The sequence below is a fragment of the Scyliorhinus torazame genome, chromosome 1 (genome assembly GCF_047496885.1).
Source record: "Scyliorhinus torazame isolate Kashiwa2021f chromosome 1, sScyTor2.1, whole genome shotgun sequence".
Taxonomy (NCBI): domain Eukaryota; kingdom Metazoa; phylum Chordata; class Chondrichthyes; order Carcharhiniformes; family Scyliorhinidae; genus Scyliorhinus; species Scyliorhinus torazame.
In genome coordinates, this window is record NC_092707.1 from 330,649,210 (window position 1) to 330,666,644 (window position 17,435).

At 50.1% G+C, this 17,435-nt stretch overlaps 1 protein-coding gene across 1 annotated transcript in view; it reads left to right on the forward strand.

Annotated features, from left to right (window-relative positions):
* The window catches only part of vash2 (vasohibin 2), a 233,509-nt gene that overhangs the window by 24,420 nt on the left and 191,654 nt on the right, over positions 1-17,435 (forward strand). The window contains exon 2 of the mRNA XM_072508879.1: positions 16,172-16,260. Within this exon, the coding sequence (XP_072364980.1) occupies positions 16,172-16,260 (89 nt within the window). The remainder of the gene's footprint in view (positions 1-16,171; positions 16,261-17,435) is intronic.

The window sequence follows — 17,435 nt, forward strand, 5'->3', positions numbered from 1 at the left end:
TCTTTCATTAGGGACTCTGGTGGGGTTTTTAACTACGGGCTCTCTGGTGTGGTCTCTTTCATTAGGGGCTTTCTGGGGGGGTTCTCTTTAACTACGGGCTCTCTTTAACTAGGGGCTCTGGTGGGGTCTCTTTAACTAGGGGCTCTCTGGGGGGTTCTCTTTAACTAGGGGCTCTCTGGTGGGGTCTCCTTAACTAGGGTCTCTGGTGGATTTCTTTAACTAGGGGCTCTTTGGTGTGGTCTCTTTAACTAGGGGATTTGTGCAGTGGTCTCTTTAACTAGGGGATTTCTGCTGTGGTCTCTTTAACTAGGGCTCTCTTAACTGGGGTCTATGGAGTGGTCTCTTTAGCTAGGGGATTTCTGGTGGGGTGTCTTTAGCTAGGGGCTCCCTGGTGGGGCTCTCTTTAACTAGGGGCTCTCTGGTTTGGGGGGGTGGTAGCAGGGAGGGTTCAGGCCACCCCGTACTGTGATGGTGGGTTGGGCAGGGAGAAGGGGGAGCAGGGATGGGTAACCCAGAAAATCCCAGGGGGAGGGGCTTCAATTGCATTGCGGGGGTGTGGGGTGATCTCAGCTGCCGGACCTCGCTATCGGGCTTCCCGCTCAAAATGGCGATCCGTAGTGAATCCCTCTAAATCCTTACCTTGCAAAAATTTGCATGGCAAACGATTGGGACTTGCTTCCTGATTTGTGTTCACAGCGTGGGCGCAAATCAGGTGTGATTTAGCTCCAGCGGGGGAACATACTCTCCTAAATGGAAAATCTCGGCCTATATCTTTGATTTGTAGTTAAGCCCAACATTGTTTTTTTCAAAAAATTGTTCACAGACCGCCAGCGGGATTCTCGGACCCCCGCCGGGTGGGAGAATTCCTGGGGGGGGGGGGGGGGGGCGGTGCGAATCCCGCCCTGCTGCCCCGACGCCGGCTGCCGTATTCTCCGGTGCCATTTTTAGGATGGGGGCCGTTGGTAGCGGCCCCCCCCCGGCAATTCTCCGGACCCCGATGGGCCGAACGGCTGTCCGATTTTGGCCAGTCCCGTCGGAGTGGGTTAGACATGCTCCCACACGGCGGGACCTGGCAGGTAAGTTGGCGGGAGCGGTCCTCGGGGCGCGCGTGGGAATCCAACTCCGGGGGGGCCCCACGGTGGCCTGGCCCGCGATCGGGGCCCACCGATCTGCGTGCGGGCCTGTGCCGTGGGGGCACTCCTTTGTACCGCGTCGGCCCCTGTAGGGCTCCACCATGGCCGAGATCACGCTGGCTCTTTGGCGCATGCGCGAACTCGCGCAGTCCCTTTGATGTCGGCTGGCTCGGAGCCAACCCCTCTGGCGTCCACCTAGCCCCCGGAAGTGCAGAGAAATCTGCACTTTCGGGGGCTATTGATGCCGGAGTGGTTCACGCCAGTTTTCCCGCCGGCGTGGGGACCTAGTCCCCGGAAAGGAGAATCCCGCCCTGCGTCTTAGGCAAATCCATCCCTTATTGGCCATTACCAACAACCCTTAAGAAGATGGCGGTGAGACATTTTTTTGAACTGCTGCAGTCCATGTGGTGTAGGTACACCCATAGTGCTGTTATGGAGAGAGTTCCAGGATTTTGACCCAGTGACAGGGAAGGAAAGGCAATATGTTTCCAGGTCAGAATGGTGTGTGACATGAAGATGAACTTGCAAGTGGTGATGCTCCCCTGCATCTGCTACCCTTGTTCATATTAGTGGTAAAGGTTGTGGGTTTGGAAGGTGCTATTGTAGGAGCCTTGGGGAGCTGCTGCAGTCTACCTTGTAGATTGCGCACACAGCAGACATGCTGTGCCAGTGGTGGAGGGAATGAATGCTTAAGGTGGTGGATGGAGTGCCAATCAAGCAGGTTACTTTCTCCTGGATGGTGTCAAGCTTCTTGAGGGTTGTTGGAGCTGCACTCATCCAGGCAAGTGGAGAGTATTCCTTCACACACCTGACTTGCGCCTTGTAGATGGTGGACAGGCTTTAGAGGGTTGGGAGGTGAGTTATTCCCTACTGAATTCCCAGCCTCTGACCAGCTCTTGTCGTCACAGTATTTATTTGACTGGTTGAGTTAAGTTTCTGGTCAATAGTAACCCCAGGAAGGTGATAACAGGGGATTCAGCCATGGTAATCATGTTAGGCTCTTTCTTTTTGGAGATGGTCATTGCCTGGCACTTGTGTGGCATGGGTGACACCACTTTTCTGCCCAAGCCTGAATATTGCCCAGGTCTTGCTGCATATGGACGTGGACTGCTTCAGCATTTGAAGAGTTTTGAATGGAACTGAGCACCATGCAATCACCAGTGAACACTCCCAATTCTGCCTTTGTGGTGGTCATTGATGAAGCAGCTGAAGATATTTGGGGCCCGAACACTGTCCTGAGGAACTCCTGCAGCAATGTCATGGGGTTGGGATGATTGACGTCCAATAACCATTACCACCTTCCTTTATGTTAGGTATGACTCCAGCCAGTGGAGAGACTTTCCACTTATTCCCATTGACTTAAATTTTAGCCGAGGATCCGACACAACCTTCACTTTTCTGCTGATTGAGAGTAAACTGGCAGAGCAAACCTTGGCTAGATTGGATTTGCCCTGCTGTTTTTTGTGGGCAGCTCACACTTGGGAAATGTTCCACTTTGTTGGGTATGTGCCAGTGTTTCAGCTGCACTGGAGCAGCTTCTCTAGGTCAGGAATGCAAGTATTTAGCAATGCAGCTCGCGTGTTAGAACTAAGTTAACAGCTTCCTGCAAAATATTTCTTGTGGCCTTGTGGCTGAGTTGAGGAACTCCTATGCTGAACCTTATCAAATGCCTTCCTGAAGTTCCCTAGCGACAACACTCCTTTATCCACTATCCCCTCAAAACATTCAACTGTCAGACATGACTAATCCTTCTCGAGTCAAAATGTTGATTCTGATCAACTGACGCTAATATACACATAAATCATCTATTTTAGGATTCCAGTCATGTTTTTGTAATAGAAGCTAAGCAAACCAAATATATATTTAAAAGGACAGGTTATAAAAAATTATAATGGAAAAATGTGTATGGGCATTATTCTCCCATCCTGCCCGGGGGCGGGTTTAAGGTGGGTGGCAGAATCCAGTGGCAGGGAACAAGTCAGAAACCCACCGGTATAAAAATAGTTTATAACTCCCGCAATGGCGAGTTAATGGCAGGTCAGGCATCCTGCTGACTGACAACGTGAACGCCATTTGCTTTTGTCATCATCTCATGAATGCCAGAATCATGTGCCATCTTCCAATCTTCTCAACAGTGGGATATCACCATGGTCTGAGTCCTGTAGGAAAAAAGGTGGCAAGCACACACCAGACCTCACTTCCCTCGAGACTTTGAGGTGATGCAACACAATTGACGCAGTGCTAGTCTGGTTGAAATGCTGCTGGAATTCCACACTGCTGGTATATGGGTTGGTTTGCTCCCAGTGTAAACACAAGGACATAACTGTGCAGCGGTGCTTAGGCAAGCCTCAACTTTCAGCACTGAGACCAGGGGTGAGGTTTATGGGTGGTCCCCTCCCAGTGGGTGTCACCATTATCCAGAAGGACACCACTGTGCAGCGGCACTCAGGCAGGGAAGAGCATTCAGAAACCAGCATATCGACTGGAGATGAGTTGGGAGGTGGGGGGCGGGAGGGGGAGGCTGAACTCATGGGGAGCAATGGTGAAAGAAAGGGAGGGTGGGGTGGAAAAGGCTGAACACTCTGAGGGAAATGAGAAAGGAAGGCTTTGCAAGAAGTTGGGGGAAAGCGGCAAGATGGAAGCCAGAGGGGCAGGAAGACTTTGCAAGATAGTGGAGGACGAGGGTGAATGACGGGAGGCAGAGTGTAGATCGAGGGATAGGAAGCTGGACCCCACAAGGGTAAATGAAATGTGAACAAACAAGGGCATGACAGGGATACCATGGGCTGGATTCTCCGATTTATTTATTTTTCTTCTTTTTTTAAATATAAATTTAGAGTACCCAATTCATTTTTTTTCCCCAATTAAGGGGCAATTTAGTGTGGCCAATCCACCTAGCCTGCACATGTTTTGGGTTGGGGGGGGGCGATACCCACACAAACACGGGGAGAATGTGCAAACTCCACACGGACAGTGACCCAGAACCGGGATCGAACCTGGGACCTCGGCGCCATGAGGCTGCAGGGCTAACCCACTGTGCCACCGTGCTGCCCTGATTCTCCGATTTTGAGGCTATGTCCTGAAGCCAGCGTGGGAACGGTGGTCTTTTACCACCAAAGATTTGGCGCAAAACGGTCAGCGATCCTCTGTTTGGCTGGGGGCTAGCAGCCGAGCAGTGTAGAACACCTGGCTTTAGCTGCCGATATGGCCCGGAGAATTGCCGGGTTCATGGCCGTCATGTGCACAGCGGCGGCCTGCGCACGGACCCGGCCTGCAAAATAGTGCTCCCCTTTGGTCTGCTCGCGAGCCCCGGACCAACCCCCCCACAGTGCCCCAGCCCCTGACAAAGTCTCCGCTGCTCACGGATCGGCTCTCCCCTGACTGAGTCTGCAGCTGGACTGAGTCTGCAGCTTTTTCCTACTTGCCAAAAAAGAGAGTGGAGATGTTTTTAGGTGAAACTCTGCCCCTAAAAATGCCTGCTGGCTGTGACCTCACTGGGTTTATTCTCTTTCTTGTTACTTTTTTTAAATATAAGTTTAGAGTACCCAATTAATTTTTTCCAATTAAGGGGCAATTTAGCTCGGCCAATCCGCCTACCCTGCACATCTTTGGGTTGTGGGGGCGAAACCCACGCAAACACATATAGAATGTACAAACTCCACACGGCCAGTGACCCAGAGCCAGGATCGAACCTGGGATCTTTCTTGCTACTTGGCTGATTTTTTTTCTCTTAATGCCTCTCTTTCGCCGATCTATGCTTTTCTATATTCAATATTTTCCACTTGATTTTCTTTTGTATTTGAGCTGTCACACATCTGCTTTTTGAGTCTCATTTGAATTTTTAATATCTCCACCATTTAAGGAACTCTAGCTTTTGCTGTGCCTCCTTTAATTTTTGTGGGAATGGGTTGAGATTCTATCCCACACACCTCCCATTCGAAAGATTTCCATTCTGTAACCTTTTATTCATCGACCAGTTCTTCTTTCCAGTTTATTTAGGCTACTTACCTTTTTATCTTGTTGTCTTGTCTACAGCAGAACATAAATTGACTGAAGATAAGTATTGCTTGACTGAAAGCAATGGGAGCAAGGTTACGCAAGATGCTGTTGTGTAAGGCTGCCTGAACCTTGGACATTTGTCAAGCTTTCTAACTAGATTTATTTTCACTGCAGCAGCAGAGACTGGGTCAGCATTGTCCATATCGACAGCAAAATTAAACAGCTATGTTTGATCGGAGTTGAGATTAAGGAACTATTCTTTCTAATCCTGTTGAGAATTAATCTAGGGGTTTTTGCAAAACAGCATTTACTTTGAGACAGGGGCATGTTATTGCTTCTGGAGATTGCTAAAGTCAATAATTTACAACAAAACAAATAGGTGTGAATGAATTTCATTAGAAATGCACTTACACCATCAGCCCCAGACTACTGCAGACACAGAAATCAGAATTTCAAGGATCAGTAATAATCCAGTAAAAAAAACCATAACTGAAGCAGCATTTTAAGCTTTCTTGTGGTTTAATTATTACTGTGTGATGCTCGGTGTGGGTGGGCACTGCTAAGCAAATAAAGCACACTGTCAAAACATGTTGAAGTGACTGTAAGAGCATGATTTGTTTTCACTTCAGCTCCTACCTTGCAATATCTTCAGGGAAATGAGTTTCAATCCTTTGTTGAACAAAACTGAAATGAGAGGAAAGGCAATCCTGAAACATTGGCAGTCTAATGAAGGGATGAGCAACATTACTGTATCAAGTGTTTACTATGCAACACAATGGGCGGGATTCTCCCAAAATGGGGCTATGTCCCCATGCCGGCGTAAAAACACAGGCGTTTCACTCCGGAGTTTCCGAAAAAAAAAGATAAGACAATTCACTCACCTGCAGGGGGCTAGCAGGGGCCCAGAGTGACTCACGCAGCTTTCCCTGCGGTTATGGGCCCCCGCACATCCGGTTTCGAGTCTGCGCGTGCGCATGGCGGCGGCCTCCAGCGGCCGCGCCAAGCGCCATGGCGGACTCGAACCGCGGAGGCAGCTGCAAAATGTAGGTTGCCCCGATCAGCTGTGCGCCTGAAGATCCAACCGGCCTGATCTGTCCCCCGGCCGCCCATAAGGCCCCCCCCCCCCCCCCCCCGATGTCTGATCCACCCGCCCACTACCAGGGTAGCCGCGGACTGAATCTGCAGCCGCCACGCGAGCTTCCCGAACGGCGATAGGTGGTTCGAACCCCGGCATCGGGAACTCGGCCGGTCGGGAGCGGAGGATCGCTGGGCGTGCCTCTGGCAATGGCCCCCCAGCCGCGCGGAGTACTCCGCGAATACGGCGATTCTCGGGTCCCGGAGAATCACCGGACCGGCACGGGCCCGATTTCGGCATGAAAGTTGATTCTCCGCCCCTCGCACCAAACGTGATTTCAGCGCGGGGCTGCGGAGAATCCAGCCGAATGTTTTTTTTCACACATTGGAAATGTTGTACCAGACTCTGCATTCATCATGATGCAGGCAGAATACAACGCAAACATAACATTTTGTAAATTGCAAAATTCAGCTCTAATATCTTTTGTATTTTTGGTGCAGGTTTAGGAGAAAAATGGCACCTACTACCATCCACTTCCAGCACAGCCCATGCCAGACATCATGTTGTTGAGGGCAATTGCTCTCAATAAACCTACCCTGGAAGTTTGCAGAATAGGCAGATTGTGACATCAGTCAGCATCTAATGCTGATTTGACACATGGGGTGGGATTTTCCGGCCCTTCCCACCGGAGACGTTCCCCCATATGGGCAGGTGAGCCATACAAAACGTCATTGACCTCACCGGGACTGGAAGATCCCGCAGGCAGCCTCCTCCGCCAGAAAACATGGTGGGATGTGTGTGTGAGTGGGGGGGGGGGGGGGGGGGGGGGGGGGGGGGGGGTGCGGGGGGGGGGGGGGGGGGATGCTGAGGAGGGGGGCTGTAAAATCCCCGTGATGGTTTGCACAATTTTCAACCTCAGTGCTCTAGTGAACAGCTTCCCTTAAACACACCCAGCTGCACGCATTCAGCAACACAAGGGACCCCCGTGAGTGTTAATTAAAGCATTATCATCCAACTTGCAGGGGGCAGCAGGGTGGCGCAGTGGGTTCGCATTGTGGTCTCAGGGCAGTGTGAGGATGGTGATGCCAATGGCCATCAAGGTGACTGAATTTGTTCACCAGTGGATCCTTCTAGGTTGCAATAAGTGACATTGCAAACATCTCCCAGTCACTGTCCATCACTGTATCTGATGAGAACAGTTTCACTGTCCTCTCTCTAAACAAAAAGAAGCAGATATAGCACACCATGGCTTTGCCAGGTTAGCAGGCTTTCCCCAAGGTGCAAGATGTCATCAATCACACACACCTGGCTTTGCAGGAGCTGCATCTCAATGCTGAGATGTATCAAAACCACCAAGGGTACCACTTACTCAATGTTCAACGTTTGTGTGAGCACAACAAGAACACCATGCTTGGGACATTGGTAACAGTCATGATGCATTCATCTCACTCCAGTCCACTCTTCCAGCTACCACTTTGAACCAAAGGGGATCTGCTCAACAATGAGTGCTATCCACTCTTCACCCATTGATGATTCTATTCTACAACCCCACCACTTGTGGGCCAGCACTCATACAATAGGAGCCACAAGGAATGGCATTGCTGCATTTTAAAGCAATGCTGCCTGACCTTCTGGAGAGGAGCCCGCCAAACTCACAGGAGAAGGCACTTCCAATCTGTGGTGGTCTGTTGCATCCTCCATGATCTAGGTATCATGAGGGTGCAGCTCTTGCCACCATGGATTTGATGAGCACATCAGGAGGAGGAGCAGGAGGAGGCAGCCAGCATAACCAAATGAGTTGTCCCTGAGAACGTCATCTGACTCTGGTTACCCTGAATGAAACCCAAGATCGCTATTTATTCAACAGCTCCATAGAATCCCTACAGTGCAGAGGGAGGCCATTTGGCCCAACGAGACTGAACCGACCCGACTCAGGTCAAAGACCACCCTATCTAGGCGCAATCTCCGTAGCCCCACCTAACCTGCAAATCCCTGGACACTAAGGGGCAATTTAGCATGGCCAGTTCACTTAACCTGCCATCTATCTCGCTGTGACAGACTTCTTTCTCGGCTGCAATCCTGAAAAAAGCTGGCGCAAAGCAATCTGTCCATAATAACTTTATCCAATGACATGTCTCAGAAGGAAGAAAACAGTAAAAATTGGGAAATAAGAATGCTGGTCTGAACTGTTTGTTCCTATTGAGACGTACCAAACCGAACCATTCAATCTTGTGCATCCGCTTTGTGCCTGTCTCGTGGATGCAGCCTCTGAGGAAACACTGGGGAGGAGCACTAAGCTAGGCAAAGCCAAAAGACACTGCAACTTGGTCCTCTGGTGGAACTGACTGTCATGGCCACCTGCTCCCCCCACCCCCCCCCCCCCCCCCCCCCCCCTTGTCCCTGTGCCAATTCTTCAGGGAGTTTTGGGTCTTCCAGCCAGAATGCACCTGGCTTTTAAGAGGTGTGATCTGATTTTAAGCAGTGCAGACCAATCTTTAAAGGATTGCGGGGCGCGGGGGAGGGATGCTGGGCTGCTCACTACCATCATTATAATTAAAAGGCAGTATAAGATTAGTGCATTGCTTGCATCGCTTTCAACAGGCACATTTTAATCAGACATCGCAATCCCCACACCCGATTTTGGGAGCCATCCTGTTTTGCAGTTTTGATCCCAACACTTTCCTCTTCTTCCCTCAATTCTTTCCTTTATCCATATTTTTTGTAGAAAGCGGGCAGCACGGCAGCACAAGTGGCTAGCACTGTGGCTTCACAGCACCAGGGTCCCAGGTTCGATTCCTTGCTGGGTCACTGCCTGTGTGGAGTCTGCACGTTCTCCCCGTGCTGCGTGGGTTTCCTCCGGGTGCTCCGGTTTCCTCCCACAGTCCAAAGACGTGCAGGTTAGGTGGATTGGCCATGATAAATTGCCCTTAGTGTCCAAAAGGTTAGGAGGGGTTATTGGGTTACGGGGATAGGGTGGAAGTGATAGCTTAAGTGAGTCGGTGCAGACTCGATGGGCCAAATGGCCTCCTTCTGCACTGTATGTTCTATGTTCTATGTAAATATTGTCATGGTGCTGTTCCACAGTTGCTGAAAGTCCCAGCAAGCTATTCGACTGCCAATATCACAGCCTCCAATCTCACCTGATAAAATGCTGATTTTCCTGCACCTTTACTATTCAGTCCAGCCTAAACTCCAAATCAGACTTCCCGAGCTGTGATTAAAAGATTCCTTTAAAAACTCTTCATCTATTTCTGCTTGTATACAAAGAATTGAAGATTAATTGAAGATTGTGAATTTATCTGCACATACTCGTTGCTGCTCGGACCTAAACTATTGACAGCCTCTAGCTTAGTGTCTTTCCACTCCTATTCCCCAATCTCTATCAGAATTGATTCACTTCCACTCCCTGGTTTGTGAAGCTCACCACAATATTTGTAAACATCTAGCTATAATTGACAGGTCCTTGCCGGATCAAAAGTAGTTAAGTGCTCTTTGCTGAGAATGTTTATAAACATTGTGGTTAGCTTCACAGCTGGGAGTTTGAGATGCATGAAGGGAAATGATAATAAACAATCCAGACACCTGGCTGTCTGGAAACTATTGTCCTGTCAATTACAGCCGACTAAAAGCTATTTCTCTTTGAAAGTGGACAGAGGCCTTGTGATGTGTTTTTTTGCTTTCTGTGAAGTAAAAGCTGCTGCTTTCTACACCTTTGTCTGACGTAGCAGGTGTAAGGGGATGGTAAATGACAAAGCAGTGATTTTCCACTGTTTCTGCCTGGACTCCTAGCTCCATAAGACTCCAAGGCAAAGTGAGCCGTAATAAGCCAATGTATATAAACAATTAGCAACAAACAATACACAGTTATTTTCCAATTATTTGAAATAAATAGATCCTTTTCCGATTGACAGGCAGTGACTAGTGGGGCACCGCACTAGTCACTAGTCACAGACTCCAACTGTTCACATTATATATTAATGGTTTGGACAAGGGAACTAAATGTGTTATCTCCAAATTTGCAGATGATACCAAGTTGGGTGGGAGGGTGAGCTGTGAGGAGGATACAGAGATGCTACAGTGGGGTTTGGACAGGCTGAGTGAGTGGACACATGCATGGCAGATGCAGTATAATGTGGACAAATGTGAGGTTATCCACTTTGGTAGCAAAAATAGGAAGGCAGATTATTACTTGAATGGGTGTAAATTGAGAGAGTTGGATGCTCAGTGAGACCTTGGTGTCCTGGTGTATCAATCGCTGAAAGTAAGTGCACAGGTACAGAAGGCAGTAAAGAAAGCAAATGGTATGTTGTCCTTCATAGCGAGAGGATATGAATAGGGATGTTTTACTGCAATTGTATAGAGCATTGGTGAAGCCACATCTGGAGTTTTGGTGTCCTTATCTGAGGAAGGATGTTCTTGCTATGGAGGGAGTGCAGCAAAGGTTCACCAGGCTGATTTCTGGGATGGCGGTATTGTCATATGAGGAAAGACTAAATCGGTTAGGATTATATTCATTAGAGTTGAAGAAGAGTGAGAGGGGATCTCATAGAAACTTATAAAATTCTAACAGGACTGGACAGGGTAGATTCAGAAAGAATGTTCTCAATGGTGGGGGAGTCCAGAACTAGGGGTCATAGTTTGAGAATAAGGGGTAACCCATTTAGGACTGAGGTGAGGATAAATTTCTTCACCCAGAGAGTGATAAATCTGTGGAATTCGTTACCACAGAAAGTAGTTGAGGCCAAAACGTTGTGTAAATTCAAAAAGGAATTAGATATAGCTCTTGGGACTAAAGGGATCAAGGAATATGGAGGAAGGCAGGATCAGGGCATTGAACTGGATGATCAGCCATGATCATAATGAATGGTGGAGCAGGCTCGAAGGTCCGAATGGTCTCCTCCTGCTTCTATTTTCTATGTTTGTTTCTACGTAATGAATAATTGTGCATTGGGGAAAGAATCTCTCAAAGTTCACCAAAGGGACTGTTGTGGAACTGAGGCCTTCCTCAGGGCATTAAACGTGATAGTTTTGAAATCTAGCAGAAATTATGAAGCTTTAAATATCAGAGACATTCTCTTTTGGTCCTTCCCTGCCTCTGTACTTGCTGCAAAGCTGTTACATCGCCAACTTCGAGTTGAGTTGAAAGGTGATCAACCTGCAAAGTTAACGCTGTTTCACTCTCCACAGATGCTGTCAGGCCTGCTGACTATTTCCAGCATTTACTGTTTTTATTTCAGATTTCCAGCATCTGCAGGATTTTGCTTTTGTTCTTTGGGTTTCTTTTTTGCACCGTGGGCCCATTTTGTTTTCACATTTCACGACTCACATCACCGTGGTAAACCACTGTATTGTATTGTACTGTTGTATTGTTACATGCCTGGGCTTGTCCCTACTGGCTCCGCCTGTGGCTCCTCCCCTCGGGCTCATGTATAAAGGTGGCCAACCTCCAGCCCTGCCCTCATTCTGGGACCGGCTGCCAGCAGGTGTCTTTAAGCTGATTAAAGCCACAGTTTTTCTCCCGACTCCTCATCTGTCGTCAATTGATTGTACATCAATTTAATCAGCTTAAAATTTTCAGATGGATCCATCGCTAAAACCTGATCGCCTGGAGCTGGACCCCCAAGCAGCCGATGCCACTATTACGTTTGAACACTGGCTATGCTGCTTCAAATCGTATGTCGAGTCCTCCGCGATCGCCGTCGCCGAGACCCACAAGCTGCGAATCCTCAACTTCCGGGTGAGCCTGCAAGTATTCCTTATCATCAGGGACACTGACACGTACGAGGATGCGATAACGCTGTTGAAAGGACAGTATGTTAAGGGAGTCAACGAGGTGTATGCTAGGCATCTCCTTGCCACGATGCGACAGCGCCCCGGAGAATCGTAAGCCGAATTTCTGCGCGCATTGCGGGTACTCGGCCGGAACTGCAGTTGTCAGGTGGTATCGGCTGCCAAGCACACAGAGCTGCTGATCCGGGACGCCTATGTCGCAGGCATAAAATCGAATTACATCCGCCAGCGCCTACTAGAAGGGGGTACACTCGACCTCCAAGAAACAGTACGGATTTCGGACTCATTAGAAGTGGCCTTCTGCAACTTGGATGCCTACACCTCCGACCATGCGGCACCCTCGTGGACGCCGTGGGCACCGCCATCACCCGACCTGGGGGCGCCGCAAGCCTGTGCCGCGCAGCAACCTGCCAATCCCGGAAGCCCAAAATGCTACTTCTGTGGCCAGGCAACGCTGTCCAGCGAGGAGCGTGATCTGCAATGGGTGCGGTAAGAAGGGCCACTTCTCTAAAGTCTGCCAGGCCCGACCTGTTTGTAAGCCCAGCAGCGTTGCGTGTAACTTGTGGAGGCCGCCTTCTTCAACACCACCCGCCACGTGCGACCCTTGGGGGCCGCCATCTTTGCCGCCATCTTCGACGCCACCCACCACGTGCGACCTGTGGGGGCCGCCATCTTGGCCTCCATCTTCGATGCCACCCGCCACGTGCGGGCTGCCATCTTTGCCGCCATCTTCGATGCCACCCGCCACGTGCGACCCGTGGGGGCCGCCATCTTGGCCACCATTTTCGACGCCACCCGCCACGTGCGACTCGCGGGGGCCGCCATCTTTGATTACCCCGCCGCCTCCCGGAACCCCTGCTCATCCGATCGGCCCGCCCACCTTCCAAAGATCGCCTCCATCATCCTCGACCTCATCACCTTGCCAAATCCATGATGGCAGTCTGGATCTACGGTCACGAGGCGACCTGCCTGTTCGACTCCGGGAGCACAGAGAGTTTTATTCACCCAGATACGGTATGGCGCTGCTCCCTCCCAAACTTACCCGTGACCCAGAAAATTTCCCTGGCTTCCGAATCTCATTCCATGGAAGTCCATCGGTACTGTGTTGCAACCCTTACAGTACGGGGCGTTGAGTTCAAAGGGTTCAAACTCTACGTCCTCCCACAACTCTGCGCTGCCGTGCTACTAGGTCTTGACTTCCAGCGTCACCTCAAAAGTCTTACCCTGGAGTTCGATGGACCCCTGCCCGCCCTCACCGTATGCAACCTCTCGACCCTTAAAGTCGCCCCACCCCCGCCCTTCGCTAACCTCACCCCGGACTGTAAGCCCGTCGCCACTAGGAGCAAACGATACAGTGCTCGGGACAAGGCCTTTATCAGGTCGGAGGTCCAGCGACTCCTGCGGGAAGGGATCATAGAGGCCAGTACCAGCCCCTGGAGAGCCCAAGTGGTGGTCGTCAAAACTGGGGAGAAGCGCCGGATGGTCATCGACTAGTCAGACCATCAACCGGTACACGCAGCTTGATGCATACCCCCTCCCCGGCATATCTGACATGGTCAACCAGATTGCGCAGTACCGAGCCTTCTCCACCATCGACTTGAAGTCTGCGTACCACCAGCTCCCTATCCGCCCGGAGGATCGCCAAGACACTGCCTTCGAGGCAGGTGGCTGCCTCTACCACTTCCTCAGGGTCCCCTTCGGCGTCACCAATGGGGTCTCGGTCTTCCAATGGGAGATGGACCAAATGGTTGATCAGTACGGGCTGCGGGCCACGTTCCCGTATCTGGCTAATGTCACCATCTGCGGCCATGACTAGCAGGACCATGACGCCAACCTCCAAAAATTCCTCCACACCGCCAAGCTCCTTAACCTCACATACAATAAGGAGAAATGCGTTTTCCGCACAACCCGCCTCGCCATCCTTGGCTACGTTGTGGAAAACGGAGTCCTAAGGCCCGACCCCGACTGCATGCACGCCCTCCTGGAACTTTCCCTCCCCCACTGCCCCAAGGCCCTGAAGAGATGCCTGGGGTTCCTCCCTACTACGCCCAGTGGGTCCCCAATTATGCGGACAAGGCCCGCCCACTTATTAAATCCACCCTTTTTCCCCTGACGGCTGAGGCCCGCCTGGCCTTCAACCGCATCAAAGCAGATATTGCCAAAGCCGCGATGCACGCAGTAGACGAGTCCATCCCGTTCCAGGTGGAGAGCGATGCGTCGGACTTCGCCCTGGCCGCTACCCTCAACCAGGCGGGCAGGCCCGTGGCTTTCTTCTCCCATACCCTCAAGGGCTCCGAAATTCGACACTCCTCTGTCGAAAAGGAAGCCCAGGCCATTGTGGAAGCTGTGCAACATTGGAGGCATTACCTGGCCGGCAGGCGATTCACTCGCCTCACTGACCAATGGTTGGTTGCCTTCATGTTCAATAACACACAGCGGGGCAAGATCAAGAATGACAAGATCTTAACGTGGAGGATCAAACTCTCCACCTATAATTATGATATCTTGTATCGACCTGGGAAGCTCAATGAGCCCCAGATGCCCTATCCCGCGGTACATGTGCCAGCGCACAAGCAGACCGACTTCGGGCCCTCCACAATGACCTCTGTCACCCAGGGGTCACCCGGGTCTTCCACTTCATCAAGGCCCGCAACCTGCCTTACTCCATCGAGGAGGTCAGGACCATGACCAGGGACTGCCAGGTCTGCGCGGAGTGCAAACCGCACTTCTATCGGCCAGACAGAGCACACCTAGTAAAGGCCTCCTGCCCCTTCGAGCACCTCAGCGTCGATTTAAAAGGGACCCTCCCTTCCACTGACCGTAACGTGTACTTCCTCAACATCATTGATGAGTACTCCCGTTTCCCTTTCACCATCCCATGCCCTGACATGACCTCTGCCACAGTCATCAAGGCCCTGCACAGTCTCTTCACCTTGTTCGGTTTCCCCACTTATATCCATAGTGATCGGGGTTCCTCTTTCATGAGTGATGAGCTGCGTCAGTTCCTGCTTAGCAAGAGCATCGCCTCAAGCAGGACAACCAGCTACAACCCCCGGGGTAACGAACAGGTGGAGAGGGAAAACGCGACGGTCTGGAAGGCCGTCCTTCTTGCCCTACGGTCTAGAAGTCTCCCTGTCTCCCACTGGCAGGAGGTCCTTCCCGATGCGCTCCACTCCATCCGGTCGCTCCTGTGTACCGCCACCAATGTGACCCCTCATGAGACGATGTTTGTTTTCCCCAGGAAATCCACCTCAGCGGTATCGCTTCCATCTTGGCTGCCGGTCCCAGGGCCCGTCTTCCTCCGGAAGCATGCGAGGAGTCATAAGTCGGATCCACTGGTCGAAAAAGTCCTTCTCCTCCATGCTAATCCCCTATATGCCTATGTGACACCATGACGGGCGGGAGGACACAGTCTCCCTTCGGGATTTGGCACCCGCAGGTTCCCCAGTGACCATCACCACTACCCCCGACCCTACACCGTCTCCCCCCATTGCTACTCATGTACTACAAGACGCAGAAGATGACACGCTACTGGACACGCAGGCCTCAACACCTCATCTGACACCAATATCCACACCACAGCCGGGACTGAGTCAGTCACAGCGGAAAGTCAAAGCTACTGATAGACTCGATCTATAATTCAACCCATCCACTTCACCCCCGCCGGACTCTTTTTTTTAAACAGGGGGTGAATGTGGTAAACCACTGTATTGTATTGTTACATGCCTGGGCTTGTCCCTGCTGGCTCCACCTGTGGCTCCTCCCCTCGGGCTCATATATAAAGGTGGCCAACCTCCAGCCCTGCCCTCATTCTGGGACCGGCTGCCAGCAGGTGTCTTTAAGCTGATTAAAGCCACAGTTTTTCTCCCGACTCCTCGTTTGTCGTCAATTGATGGTACATCAATCACTTGATGGGCTGGGTTCTTCCACCCCGCCCGCCGCAAGATCGGCACGTGTGGTACAGGGACCATGTAAAGGTCCATTGACCTCGGGCAGGAGTTTCCGGTCGCCAGGCAGGCGCGGACGGAGAATCCCGCCCGATATGTACAAATCAGATTGCATAGATATGAGTTGTTGCTGGCCAGAAATCTTAGAGTGGGGATTGCATATGAAAATATAAATACTTTTAAGACCTATACCTTGGTTATAACATTTGCCCATTGTGTTGTTTCAGCCTCCAGTTCCATTACTGCCAAAATACACGCCATCCACATCAATCCCAGAATGGCTACGCACAATACAAGTCTACATGAAGCTTCTGCAGTATCCTTTCTACTTTAATCTTTTGACCAACAATTTAGCTGTGCTACTCTGCAGTGTCAGGAAATAAATTAATCTGTGGTATCCAAATACAGGGCTGTTCTGGAGGTTAAATTTGATGCACGTCAGATCTCAATCTCTGACGCAAATTCCTCATTCCAGTCATTATTTAGGAACTTTGATTCTGACCTTCTGTTGCTAACTATCCTTATCTGTATTATTTACAGTATTATTATTGTCTTTTTAAACTGGGGTTCTTTTGATCACAGATAATTTATATAATTGACTATTCTCAAAGCTGCCTTTAATGACATTGCAAACACTGAATAATTAAATTGTGGTCTTTCTGAAGTAAATGTTCCACAAGTCTATCTAACTAAGAATATTTGTTAAGCGAGCATTTACATTTTGAAATAAACTTCCTTTTTGTTTTGCCTTCTCAAAATGATAAAATTGATATTGAGTAAGTATAAGTAGCTACACTACTTGTTCATTGTTGTGGTCTTTTGTAACTGTGTAATGTATTTCTCCTTGAGCCTATAATTACAACCCCACTTTTAGGGAACTTTGTTATCAAGGTTATTTGAATATAGTTATCAATTATTACATGGTCATAAATAGGTGTAAATATCTTGCCTTTTTAAAGAAGCCTTTTTAAAGAAGGCAGGCACCTCTCACATTATACAATCTAATTGATGGTTCAATGATTGATTGCAAAAGTCTCAGAGATCTTTTTTGTATCTGTTCTTGGGTGGACGTCCTAAATCTGCATTGGCCATTATAACCATGGCCGGAATTGGTCGTTGAGATTCACTTTTCCCGCCAACAGTGCACCTCGGCCAGCGGCTTCAATGGGACATTCCATTGACAAACAGCAGGAAGATAGAATCCTGCCGTCAGCGAATGGCACGCAGCCGAAAAACACACGGCTGGGGAACCGGAGAATCCAACCCCATGTGATTGGATCCTTGTCCCATTCACCTATCACCCTTGTGCTCATTGATTTGTACTGGCCCCTGTTCAAATAACATCCTGACATTAAGATTCGTGTCCTTGAGCAGGATTCTCCTTTTGGGAGACTGAGGGTGTGATTTTCCCAAAAGGCAACAAAGTCCCGTAATCAGCTTGTTTAGCTGTGTGTTTCCTGGCGCTCGCAATGCCGCGTTGAATAAGGGGCC